The sequence below is a fragment of the Amphiprion ocellaris genome, chromosome 7, assembly GCF_022539595.1.
Source record: "Amphiprion ocellaris isolate individual 3 ecotype Okinawa chromosome 7, ASM2253959v1, whole genome shotgun sequence".
In the NCBI taxonomy this organism is placed as follows: Eukaryota; Metazoa; Chordata; class Actinopteri; family Pomacentridae; genus Amphiprion; species Amphiprion ocellaris.
In genome coordinates this window covers 17,930,460-17,943,621 of record NC_072772.1, presented here as the reverse complement: position 1 = coordinate 17,943,621, position 13,162 = coordinate 17,930,460, and the positions used below count along the sequence as shown (strand labels likewise).

General features: G+C 40.3%; 2 protein-coding genes across 3 annotated transcripts; both read left to right on the top strand.

Annotated features, from left to right (window-relative positions):
* Positions 1–2,517: 2,517 nt before the first annotated feature.
* si:dkey-243k1.3 (endonuclease domain-containing 1 protein-like) lies at positions 2,518–5,466 on the top strand. Its single transcript, XM_023279182.3, has 6 exons — positions 2,518–2,660; positions 2,819–2,927; positions 3,012–3,112; positions 3,325–3,439; positions 3,616–3,772; positions 4,877–5,466. The coding sequence occupies exons 2-6, from the start codon at positions 2,850–2,852 to the stop codon at positions 5,266–5,268; spliced, it is 843 nt and encodes a 280-aa protein (XP_023134950.1). The 5' UTR covers positions 2,518–2,660; positions 2,819–2,849; the 3' UTR covers positions 5,269–5,466.
* A 136-nt stretch (positions 5,467–5,602) lies between these two features.
* Positions 5,603–11,864, top strand: LOC111574540 (endonuclease domain-containing 1 protein-like). 2 transcript variants are annotated; one of them, XM_055012475.1, is made up of 6 exons: positions 5,603–6,124; positions 9,352–9,460; positions 9,545–9,645; positions 9,858–9,972; positions 10,149–10,305; positions 11,251–11,864. In XM_055012475.1, exons 2-6 carry the CDS (start codon positions 9,383–9,385, stop codon positions 11,640–11,642), a joined length of 843 nt encoding a protein of 280 aa, XP_054868450.1. In that variant the 5' UTR covers positions 5,603–6,124; positions 9,352–9,382; the 3' UTR covers positions 11,643–11,864. The 2 variants fall into 2 exon arrangements, with proteins under 2 accessions (XP_054868450.1, XP_023134956.1); XM_023279188.3 differs by having other exon boundaries at positions 5,603–9,186.
* Positions 11,865–13,162: the final 1,298 nt, after the last annotated feature.

The following is a 13,162-nucleotide window of genomic DNA, read 5'->3' as shown; positions in this document are numbered from 1 at the left end:
AAATAAATCAGCCAAAAATAAATGCAGTGGAGTAAAAAGCGCAATACTTCCTTCAGTGTTTTAGAAATGTAAAGTAGCATGAAAAGGATATACACCAGTAAATTACCTCAAATGTGTACATCAGTAACGTACAAACAAGATTCTATGGAGACTTGAATTTACTTTTGTCCATGAAAGTATATTTGTTCTCAAACATCTAATTTCATAGCACTTCACATATTAAGGTGAAGACAGCACAAATTTTAAACAGAGAAACCAAATAAATTCAAAGTTTTCTTTGAAATTCAAAGAAGAAAGTGCTGTGGGTGATCAACGTGAAATCTAGCTAAAGGATGGATTTGCAGGTCAACAACAGGAGGACTGGTTGCATTTTTTTTTGGCTGTTGACAATCTTTAAATGTGACCAATATTAGATTTCACTGTGAACTGAAGCTATATGTAAAAAAGAACAAGGCAGACAGAATGTTAGCATTTACTGTTTCATTTAGAAATTGAAGAGAATTTGTGAGAAATGTCACCCCATATACGTCCAACACCTTCCAGTTCCTCAAGTGACTCCCTCCACGATTTAGGAACACATAGAGATTTGAATTGGATATGAATATGAGCAAAAATTCAGATTTGAGTTACTTCTGACTATAGTCGAATGTCACCTAAAACACAGAGTAGTGAAGATTAACTGCATGTCATATTTACATTTTGGTAAAGTCTGCATTAGATAAGGCCTCCAGTCTGCTGATGTTTCCTTGCACAGGATGCAAACCTCTTTATCCATCCATCCATTATCTATGCATCACTTAATCCTCATTAGGCTCGAGCAGGGCTGGAGTCTATCCCAGATGACTTAGGGTGAAGGCAGGGGACACCCTGGACAGGTCACCAGTCTATCACAGAGTTACATACAGAGACAAACAATCACATTTACACCTACAGACAAATTAGAATTATTGAGAACCCGGAGAAAACCCATGCATGCACAGGGATAACATGCAAACTCCATGCAGAAAGATCCCAGACCGGGACGCAAACCAGGGATCTTCTAGCTGCAAGGCGACAGTGCTAACCACTGAACCACTGTGCAGCCCCAGACCTCTTTATGCTCTGTAGCTGAGCCTAAACTTCTGACCTCTCAGGGCAAAAGTTCAAACACACATTCTCTCAAGAGTTCTCACATTTAGTGTGGTTTTGTGTTCGGTGAATGTGGGTTAGTTAACTGGGAGGAGTCCACATGGGAAGTTCAACCACAACAGCGTGCTGAGATCGTGGGAAAAACAGCACATGATCACATATCTCAGTGTTACCTAACCAGGAGCTAAATGTGGGAGATTGTGAGTGAATGTGTCAGTAGCACATGTTACGGTATTTTTATGGCAATAAAACTCATTACAAGTGTCAATGCATTTAAATCCTCTAAAACTATCATTCAGCTTCAGGGTCTCTGCCCACCATCACCACAACGCTGCAACCATCTGCATGACCTGCAGTAACTGTGTAAAAAGATCTTGTTTCCAAGAAATTGCATAGAAGCTAAAAACAGATGATCATGCATTGGATATACACCGATCAGGCACAACATTATGATCCCCTGACTAACATTGTGTTGGTCCTCTTTATGTTGCTAAAACTCTTCTGACCCAGTGGGGCATGGACACAGGACCTCTGGGGCTGTCCTGTGTCAGTAGATTCTGTGGGTCCTGTGGGTTGCAGGGTGGACCTACCCAGATCAGGTTTATCCTGGTACATCCCACAGATGCTCAATAAGATCTGGATCTGGGGAGTGTAGAACCCAGGTGAACACCTTAGCTCTGTTGTGTTCTCTGGGCCACTCCTGAGCAGTTTTTCTGGTGTGTCGGGGTGCATTGTCCTGCTGAGGGTGGAAACTGGTATCAAGGACTACTGTTGCCATGGGGGGTTGGGGGGGTTAGTTGACCTGCAATGTTTAGGTGGGTGGTACATATCAGGACATGAATGTCAGGACTCAAGGTTTCCCAACAGAGCATTGCATTATAACAAGATTATCAATGTTATTCACTTCACCTGTCAGTGGTCATAACGCTGCGGTTGATCGTTTATATTAGGTCTCATACGGCTACCATGTGAGAAATTAATGAAAAATAAAAGTTGAATTACAACAACATAGAAATATTGTAACTAGTAAAATGAATACATTCAAAATTTCACCTCATCAACATGTATTTAATGCAACAAAAATGAAAGTGCTCATTATTTAGAAGGGATGGTTTCAGAATAATGTGTCATTTTGTTGCATTATTATAATGTGCTACTTTAAATATACCACCGTGTAGCTTGTGAATTAATTCTTTGGTATGCTTTACATCTTATTTTAATCTTTATAATAATACAAAATCATGAAAACATTTGCCTCTGATATGCTATCACATATCCCACACATTTCACTGGTATTCACACTCCATGGTGCTAATTTTAGCATTCTGTTTGTCCTTCCCTTTTGTACACTCCCACTTATAGTCATTCACATCCATACCTGATGTGGAAGCCAAATTCTGGTTCATGTGCTAACTAACAGGAGTTCAGATAAAAGGAGAGGACAAACAGGGTGAAAGGTGGTGAGCAGAGGTCTTCTATAAAAGCCAGGTAGTTCAGAGCCAGACTGTGGCAGCAGACAGGTGAACCAGCAGGTGAGTGGAAACACACACATATAATCACAGATGGTAAAAAACAAACTGATCCTCCTTCCAAGTGGAGGCCCGAGCTGTTAAAGCAGACCTACATACCACACACTGCCTTGTTCAATAAAACTGTATTCATTTGTATGTTGTTTTCTATTTGACTGCAGAGGGCTGTTGAGAATCCAGGTTTAATCCAGAATGCAAACTCTGGTAACTTTGTGCGCTCTTCTCCCGCTCCTCCTTTCTGTGCATGCAGATGTTGTGGAACGTTTTGAGGTTTGTGTTCTTATATTTAAAACTTAAGAAATATAAATGTATTGTGCAACACTTACTAGCTTGTGCTATTTTGTTATTTTTCAGGATGAGCCAGAGTGTGTGAAATACTTTTATAAAGAGAAGGTGCCAGAGTGGGGAGCTTCTACACCTGGAGCTGCCCGCCTCTGTCAGCGCTTTGTCAACAGGTAGGAGACAGGCAGAAAGAACACCTCACACCTACATAGTGCACTACATTCAGCAATACAATGTTATCTTCTTCTACCTTTTTCAATCACTTGCAGGATTTGAACCCTATTAAATCTGTTGCTCTAATGCTACAGCTGCCTCCTTGGTTTATGTTTTCCATGGAAACACTTCTGATCTCCCACTCACTATTCTTAATCTTTTGCACCATCAGGTACCACTTTGCCACGCTGTATGACACCAACCATCGCATCGCTGTGTACTCTGCCTACCAGTTCCAGCCCAGTAATGGAGGTGGCAGAGAGAGCAGGTGGTTTGTGGAGCCTCAGGTTGGTGCTGCACATGATGAGACATATCAAGTATTGACAGCACTAAGGCTTGTACTGTTAGCTCTCTGTTCTTTTACAAGATGTTGAGTTGTAAGAAATCAACCAATTACCATTAAGGGTGGACATCTTTTACACTTTTTGTATATTAAAATCTCAAAGTTTTTCATGTGCCTTAGCTGGTCAGTAAGTCCTGGCAAGCAGAGATGAAGGATGGCTACTGGCTGGGGAAAGACTACCCTGGGGTTTACCTCGGAGAGAAACAAGCTCTGAATGAGGACTTTACATACTCTGGCTTCGACCGTGGTCACCTCAACCCCAATGGACACCATGCAGGTAGCGGAGGTTGAGCATAACACTACCGTTCAAAGGTGTGGGGTCACTTAGAAATGTCCTTATTTTTGAAAGAAAAGCACTTTTTTCAATGAAGATAACATTAAATGAATCGGAAATACAGTCTAGACATTGTTAATGTGGTAAATGACTATTCTAGCTGGCAACGGCCGATTTTTAATGGAATATCTACATAGGGGTACAGAGGAACATTTCCAGCAACCATCACTCCTGTGTTCTAATGCTACATTGTGTTAGCTAATGGTGTTTAAAGGCTAATTGATGATTAGAAAACCCTTGTGCAATTATGTTAGCACATGAATGAAAGTGTGAGTTTTCATGGAAAACGTGAAAATTCCTGGGTGTCCCCAAACTTTTGAACGGTAGTGTAGGTGTTTTATGGGAGGCGAGACAGTAGATGGCACCGTAACACTGGAAGACTCTGATACAAGTCTTCAGTGTAGCAATCTAAAATACAGTGACTGTTGCTTTATCCACCATCATTCCAAGTCACATCCATGTCTTTTAGATAAATTAGAGTTTGTTGATTATTATTTCTGGACCACAGTCTGCTGAACTGAAAGTCAGAAGTGCATCTGAGATGTGTGTTGTCATGGCAACCTTAAGGCTGCCTTCCGGGAGACAGTCAAGTCTATGTTACAATTAAGTATATTTTACATGAAGTAGAATTATGAGCAATTATGTACTTATGATTATGAAATGTATATTTTTACATTCACATTTGCCCTCATTCTGCATTCATTAAATATTTTATGATCTGAAGTACATCATGTGGAAAGGTGGAGCAGTGGTTAGCACTGTCACCTCACAGCAAGAAGGTTGTGGGTTTGAACCCACAGTCTGTCTGTGTGGAGTTTATGTGTTTATTTCTGTACCCTTGTGGATTTTCTCTGGCTTTGGACTTCAACTTTCTCTTCTATTTTACATCCAACTAATCGCTCAGAAATGTTACCTTGATGACAATTTGAATTGAATATTGAGGGTGACTAACTGACTACCTCCCTGCGTCACTGTTTCACCACTTTTCTTTGGATCTGAAAAATGTGACCTTTTTTCTTAATAACTCTCTATTCCTGCTTCCTGTAGTTCCTAGTCGCAACGCCACCTTCACCCTGACCAACGTGGTCCCACAGAACCCCAAGCTGAATCAGAACTCCTGGAGGATCCATGAGTCCGACCTCACAAACCTTTTCAAAGCCAAGTGCTCCAAGGCCTTTGTGCTGGTTGGTGCCGTTCCCTCTGCAGAAAATTGGATTGTCAAAAACAATGTGAAGCGTGTCAACATCCCAGACTACCTGTGGAACGCCTACTGCTGTGTGGACAACAATGACAAACCCATTCAGAGTGGTGCCGCCACAGCAAGAAACACAGAAGACAACTGGGTGGAGAAGCTCTCTCTGGCTGAACTGGGAGAATTCCTGCAGCAGTTCTCTGATGAGCCAGTAGGAGAGCTGTTTTATAACGACTGCAGAGCATAAGAGGAGGAAAGTTGTCACACAATAAAATTCTTCTAGTGATTTAAATAAGAGTGATTTGTTGTCCCTGGAATAGCCATTAGACTCTTATCTGAGGCTGCACACATGTTAATAGAAGGAAATCAAAAATATTCTGGATAATGTGCTGAAGAACTAAAACATCATCCTGAAATAAAACTTCAACCTGTTGATGCATCTTAATTACAATTTGTCTTGTTTCAATCTTTTTTGTGTGTGAAGCTTCCATCTTAGTTCGATTTCTTTTTTTAAAAAAAGATGATGAACTCAACAACACCTTTAGTCGGTGGAAATAGCCTAAATCTGGATGAACTTTTCAGTTTTTAGATGTAATAGCCACCTTACGCCAGCAGATGGCAGAGGGTAGCGCCGCAGCTAGAGAAAGGGTTAACGACAGCGGTAGGAGAAGCAGAGAATGAAACGGAGCAAACCAGACCACGCGGAGTTTATTAGCAAGAGAAACGAGTGAACTTAAGGACTCTTCTGAACAAACTGTATTTTACAAAGAGTTACAAGGAGTAACTGGTCGAAGTTTTGTCAAGGATTGTCAAGGATTTAGAGGTTTTGTTTTCCTATTCTCCGGTTGTTTTTTTGTTTACCCTGACAAACTGAGGGGAAGAAAGGGAGAAAGAAGCAGAGTTTATTGTGCAACCCGCCGATGGACGGACATACAGACGGACAAAGGACGTGCCACAGACAAAGAGTACATCGCAGGTGTGCTGAGGATCGCGTCGCCGATGAGGAGGACGACTTCACTCCATGTCCTTCAATTCATCGTACAGATAAGCACTGAACAATCATCACACCACAGCCAAAGGGAAAAAAAAAACACACTACCCGGGTAGATGGACTTTGGTTTCGATTTATGTAGTTTATTTTGTCAGAGCTCTGATTTTATTTTGTTTCTTGTTTAATTTTCTCTACAAACTGAAGTGATTGAGAGGTCAGGGAAAAGTTGAGTTTCCCAACTTAAAGGACAGTATAAGGGAAAGGACAATTTAACTCTGAATCCTAACAACTGAATCCTACTGGACTAAGGAAGGTTTTGTATTCACTTGAAGTGTGGTTATCATAAAATTTCACAAAAGGTATGAAACTGCATAAGGTTAAGTGTTATTGTTAAATAAAGGCCGGCTATATGTTCAAACAAGCGTTCAAATATTTTCCTCTACCCCTCCTTGAAAAGTACCTAGGTTAAGTGGTCGTGGCGCTTCCTACAGTGTACAAAGGAAGTGCTACACTTATAAAAGTGATTTCCCCGCACCTTTTGAAAAGAATCCACATCCTCCATTTTAACATAATTAGTGACATTCTACCAACACACCTGCTCTAACTGAACCCTTGTCTTCCTGTGATCTTGTTCCCAAAACTTTTAAAGCCAAATTTAACTAAATCGATGCCCTCAAAACTAAACAGCAGCTTTGCTTTGTCAGTCACTACACTAGTGTTAACACATTTCTCATATTTAGCAGCACTTTTCATATAGGAAAATTCAGAAATAGCAATTTTTCACAGAAAACAGTCAAATCAGTATCACCCAAACTGGGTTTGAACCAGACCATTAAAAGTTCTGTTATTTGACAAACTTTAAATGCAGCAATGTATTCTATGCTGTACTGAAAATGTTTTCAAATTCCTCTGTAAGGTCACTTAATGAAATTGGTGCAAGAAACTATTGATAAAATTTTTGTACCCCTGTGCTCGCCGTCGGCTCAAACGGCAAGTATTGTCCCATCACAGGTGGACATTTTTATAGCACTGAGTCTGAAATCAAGACACTATGGAGTGTCATTTCCATTTTAACTTGTCGTTGATCTTTACAACTATTTACCAAAAGAAATAAACAGGCCTTCTTCATGGCATGATCTACATCTATCAAAACTTGCAATTTTCAGCATCTAGGCTTCCTGTTCCTTCTGTGGATCCTGTGGTTTGGAGGGTGGACCTACTTAGATCACGTTTATCCTCGTACATCCCACAGATGCTCAATAAGATTTGGATCTGGGGAGTGTGGAACCTGGGTGAACAGCTTAGCTCTGTCTTGTTCCCTGCCACTCCTGAGCAGTTTTTCTGGTGTATCGAGGTGCATTGTCCTGCTGAGGGTGGCAACTGGCATCCAGGATTGCTTTTGGAGGTTGGAAAGATGGGAGGTTGGTTGACCTGCAATGTTTATTTGGGTGGTACATCCATCCATCCATCCATCCATCCATCCATCCATCCATCCATCCATCCATCCATCCATCCATCCATCCATCAATCAGTCAGTCAAAGTATATTTGTATAGCCCTTTACAACAGGCCAAAGGGTAACCAAAGTGCTTCACAGTAAAGACCAAGAAAATAACTTAAAAAGATGTCAAACATCCACATGAATATCAGGACTTGGATTTCCCAGCAGAACGTTGCATTATAACAAGATGATCAGTGGTTTTTACTTCATCTGTCAGTGGTCATAATCTTGTGGTTGATTGTTCATATTTGATCTCATACGCTGTCCAGAAAGAAATGGATGAAAAATGAAAGCAGAATTACTACAGTATAGAAATATTGTAACAAGTAAAATGAAAGCATTCAAAATTTGACTTCATCACTATGTATTTAATGTGACAAAAATGAAAGTGCTCATTATTTAGAAGGGATAGTTTCAGAAGAATGTGTCATATGACTGCATTATGATTGTAGTGTGCTATTTTGAATATACTACTGGGTAGATTGTGAATTCATTCCTTGGAATACTTTACATGTTATCTTAGTCTTTATAACAATACAGAGATATGAAAACATTTGCCTCTGATATGCTGTCACATATCCAACACATTTCACTTGTATTCACACTCCATGGTGCTAATTGTAGCATTATGTGTGCCCTTAGCATTTACTGTTTCATTTAGAAGTTGAAGAGAATTTGTGAGAAATGTCACCCCATATACGTTCAACACCTTCCAGTCCCTCCACTGACTAAACTTGCAATTTTCAGCACCTCGACTTCTTGTTCTATCTGTGGGTCCTGTGGGTTGCAGGGTGGGACCTACCTAGATCAGGTTTATCCTGGTACATCCCACAGATGCTGATTAAGATTTGGATCTGGGGAGTGTAGAACCCGGGTGAACACCTTAGCTCGGCTGTGTTCTCTGGGCCACTCCTGAGCAGTTTTTCTGGTGTGTAGGGGTGCATTGTCCTGCTGAGGGTGGAAACTGGTATCAAGGACTACTGTTGCCATGGGGGGTTGGGGGGGTTGGTTGACCTGCAATGTTTAGGTGGGTGGTACATATCAGGACATGAATGTCAGGACTCAAGGTTTCTCAACAGAGCATTGCAATATAACAAGATTATCGATGTTATTGATTTTATTCACTTCACGTGTCAGTGGTCATAATGTTGCGGTTGATCGTTTAAGTTTGATCTCATACTGTGTCTTGCGAGAAATTAATGAAAAACAAAAGCAGAATTACAACAGTACAGAAATATTGTAACAAGTAAGATGAATGCATTCAAAATTTGACCTCATCAACATGTATTTAATGTGACAAAAATGAAAGTGCTCATTATTTAGAAGGGATGGTTTCAGAATTATGTGTCATTTTGCTGCATTATTATAGTGTGCTTCTTTAAATATACCACCGTGTAGCTTGTGAATTAATTCTTTGGAATGCTTTACATCTTACTACTTTACATGTTATCTTAATCTTTATTACAATGCAGTGATATGAAAACATTTGCCTCTGATATGCTGTCACATATCATCCATACCTGATGTGGAAGCCAAATTCTGGTTCATGTGCTAACTAACGGGAGTTCAGATAAAAGGAGAGGACAAACAGGGTGAAAGGTGGTGAGCAGAGGTCTTCTATAAAAGCCAGGTAGTTCAGAGCCAGACTGTGGCAGCAGACAGGTGAACCAGCAGGTGAGTGGAAACACACACATATAATCACAGATGGTAAAAAACAAATTGATCCTCTTTCCAAGTGGAGGCCCGAGCTGTTAAAGCAGACCTACATGCATTATACCACACACTGCCTTGTTCAATAAAACTGTATTCATTTGTATGTTGTTTTCTATTTGACTGCAGAGGGCTGTTGAGAATCCAGGTTTAATCCAGAATGCAAACTCTGGTAACTTTGTGCGCTCTTCTCCCGCTCCTCCTTTCTGTGCATGCAGATGTTGTGGAACGTTTTGAGGTTTGTGTTCTTATATTTAAAACTTAAGAAATATAAATGTATTGTGCAACACTTACTAGCTTGTGCTATTTTGTTATTTTTCAGGATGAGCCAGAGTGTGTGAAATACTTTTATAAAGAGAAGGTGCCAGAGTGGGGAGCTTCTACACCTGGAGCTGCCCGCCTCTGTCAGCGCTTTGTCAACAGGTAGGAGACAGGCAGAAAGAACACCTCACACCTACATAGTGCACTACATTCAGCAATACAATGTTATCTTCTTCTACCTTTTTCAATCACTTGCAGGATTTGAACCCTATTAAATCTGTTGCTCTAATGCTACAGCTGCCTCCTTGGTTTATGTTTTCCATGGAAACACTTCTGATCTCCCACTCACTATTCTTAATCTTTTGCACCATCAGGTACCACTTTGCCACGCTGTATGACACCAACCATCGCATCGCTGTCTACTCTGCCTACCAGTTCCAGCCCAGTAATGGAGGTGGCAGAGAGAGCAGGTGGTTTGTGGAGCCTCAGGTTGGTGCTGCACATGATGAGACATATCAAGTATTGACAGCACTAAGGCTTGTACTGTTAGCTCTCTGTTCTTTTACAAGATGTTGAGTTGTAAGAAATCAACCAATTACCATTAAGGGTGGACATCTTTTACACTTTTTGTATATTAAAATCTCAAAGTTTTTCATGTGCCTTAGCTGGTCAGTAAGTCCTGGCAAGCAGAGATGACGTATAGTGACTCGCTGGGGAAGAACTACCCTGGGGTTTACCTCGGAGAGAAACAAGCTCTGAATGAGGACTTTATACGCTCTGGCTTCGACCGTGGTCACCTCAACCCCAATGGACACCATGCAGGTAGCGGAGGTTGAGCATAGGTGTTTTATGGGAGGCGAGACAGTAGATGGCACCGTAACACTGGAAAACTCTGATACAAGTCTTCGGTGTAGCAATCTAAAAAACAGTGACTGTTGCTTTATTCACAATCATTCCAAGTCACATCCATGTCTTTTAGATAAATTAGAGTTTGTTGATTTTGCAGATGGCTTTAGCGAGGACTTATGAACGCGATTCTGAATGAAGAAAAACTGACAGTAATTTCTGTGTAGCAAAGACAACCATGTCTTACAGCTAAACTTAACCCAAATCTGTATAATAAAGCTCAAAACAATCATTTATTATTTCTGGACCACAGTCTGCTGAACTGAAAGTCAGAAGTGCATCCGAGATGTGTGTTGTCATGGCAACCTTAAGGCTGCCTTCTGGGAGACAGAGAAATCTGACTGTCTCTGGAATCTCAGTCTGAAATCACAAGTATGGCATTAATAATATCTCATGATATTTGCAGATGCTTAATCACAAATTGTTAAGTCTCTGTTATAATTATGTATATGTTACATTACTTTTGATTATGAAATGTATATTTTTACAATCACATTTGCCCTCATTCTGCATTCATTAAATATTTTATGATCTGAAGTACATCATGTGGAAAGGTGGAGTAGTGGTTAGCACTGTCACCTCACAGCAAGAAGGTTGTGGGTTTGAACCCACAGTCTGTCTGTGTGGAGTTTATGTGTTTATTTCTGTACCCTTGTGGATTTTCTCTGGCTTTGGACTTCAACTTTCTCTTCTATTTTACATCCAACTAATCGCTCAGAAATGTTACCTTGATGACAATTTGAATTGAATATTGAGGGTGACTAATTGACTACCTCCCTGCACCACTCTTTCACCACTTTTCTTTGGATCTGAAAAATGTGACCTTTTTTCTTAATAACTCTCTATTCCTGCTTCCTGTAGTTCCTAGTCGCAACGCCACCTTCACCCTGACCAACGTGGTCCCTCAGAACCCCAAGCTGAATCAGAACTCCTGGAGGATCCATGAGTCCGACCTCACAAACCTTTTCAAAGCCAAGTGCTCCAAGGCCTTTGTGCTGGTTGGTGCCGTTCCCTCTGCAGAAAATTGGATTGTCAAAAACAATGTGAAGCGTGTCAACATCCCAGACTACCTGTGGAACGCCTACTGCTGTGTGGACAACAATGACAAACCCATTCAGAGTGGTGCTGCCACAGCAAGAAACACAGATGACGACAAGGTGGAGAAGCTCTCTCTGGTTGAACTGGGAGAATTCCTGCAGCAGTTCTCCGATGAGCCAGTAGGAGAGCTGTTTTATAACGACTGCAGAGCATAAGAGGAGGAAAGTTGTCACACAATAGAATTCTTAACAGGCTAAGCAAGAAAAAATTGTGTTAATAGTGATTTAAATGAGTGATTTGTTGTCCCTGGAATAGCCATCAGACTCTTATCTGAGGCTGCACACATGTTAATAGAAGGAAATCAAAAATATTCTGGATAATGTGCTGAAGAACCAAAACATCCTGAAATAAAACTTTAACCTGTTGATGCATCTCAATTACAGTTTTTCTTGTTTTAGTCTTTTTTTTTTTGTGAAGCTTCCATCTTAGTTCAATTTCTTTTTTTAAAAAAAATATGATGAACTCAACACCTTTAGCTGGTTGACTCCCTTAAAAAAGTGATTTCCAGGCACCTTTTGAAAAGAATCCACATCCTCCATTTTAACATAATAGTGACATTCTACCAACACAACTGCTCTAACCTGCTCTAACCCCTTGTCTTCCGGTGATCTTGTTCCCAAAACTTTTAAAGCCAAATTTAACAAAATCGATGCCCTCAAAACTAAACAGCAGCTTTGCTTTGTCAGTCACTACACTAGTGTTAACACATTTCTCATATTTAGCAGCACTTTTCATACAGGAAAATTCAGAAATGGCAATTTTTCACAGAAGACAAATCAATATTACAAAACTGGGTTTGAACCAGACCATTAAAAGTTCTGTTATTTGACAAACTTTAAATGCAACAATGTATTCTATGCTGTGCTGAAATTGTTTTGAAATTTCTCTGTAAGGTCAATTAATTAAATTGGCACTAGAAATTCTATAATTTTCTTATTTGTAATAACTGTTACAACAGGTATTACACTACCGTTCAAAAGTTTGGGGTCACCCAGGCAATCTCATGTTTTCCATGAAAACTCACACTTTTATCCATGTGCTAACAATTACACAAATGTTTTCTAATCATCAGTTAGCCTTTCAACACCATTAGCTAACACAATGTAACATTAGAACACAGGAGTGATGGTTGCTGGAAATGTTCCTCTGTACCAATGTTCCCTCTAATTTTTCCTGAGTCTGAGCAAACACACAAACTCCCTGAGCGTCCCTTGGACCACTGTGAGCAACATCAGACGTATGCACTGTGGTCACACCAGTATCACATCCATTCAAGTTACATGGTTCATTAAAAGAATCAAATTACAGCATTTACATTTCTGTTAAAACACTTTGTCAACAGGAGCCAGTTGAAGGCTGCAGTGATTTTAGTGACACTACAATGTATAAGAGTGAAGTTATTGAATATTTGTCTCTCTTTACTGTTGCAGCGGTTTTGCAAATTGCAGACGGACCCTGTTCACTCCATAGACACCAATGTTATTCCTGTAGCTTGAAAGACAGCTACTTTTGATAAAACTGGGCTTGTAGCACATTATCTGCCTTGCAACAATGGGAAAGGGGCACCGTTTATGTTTTGACAACCTATATCTAATGAGTTATTGATGCTGGAAGCCCAAATCTGTGAATATCTTTCCAACTTTACTGAACTTGGGGCCACTACCACCTAAGGAGT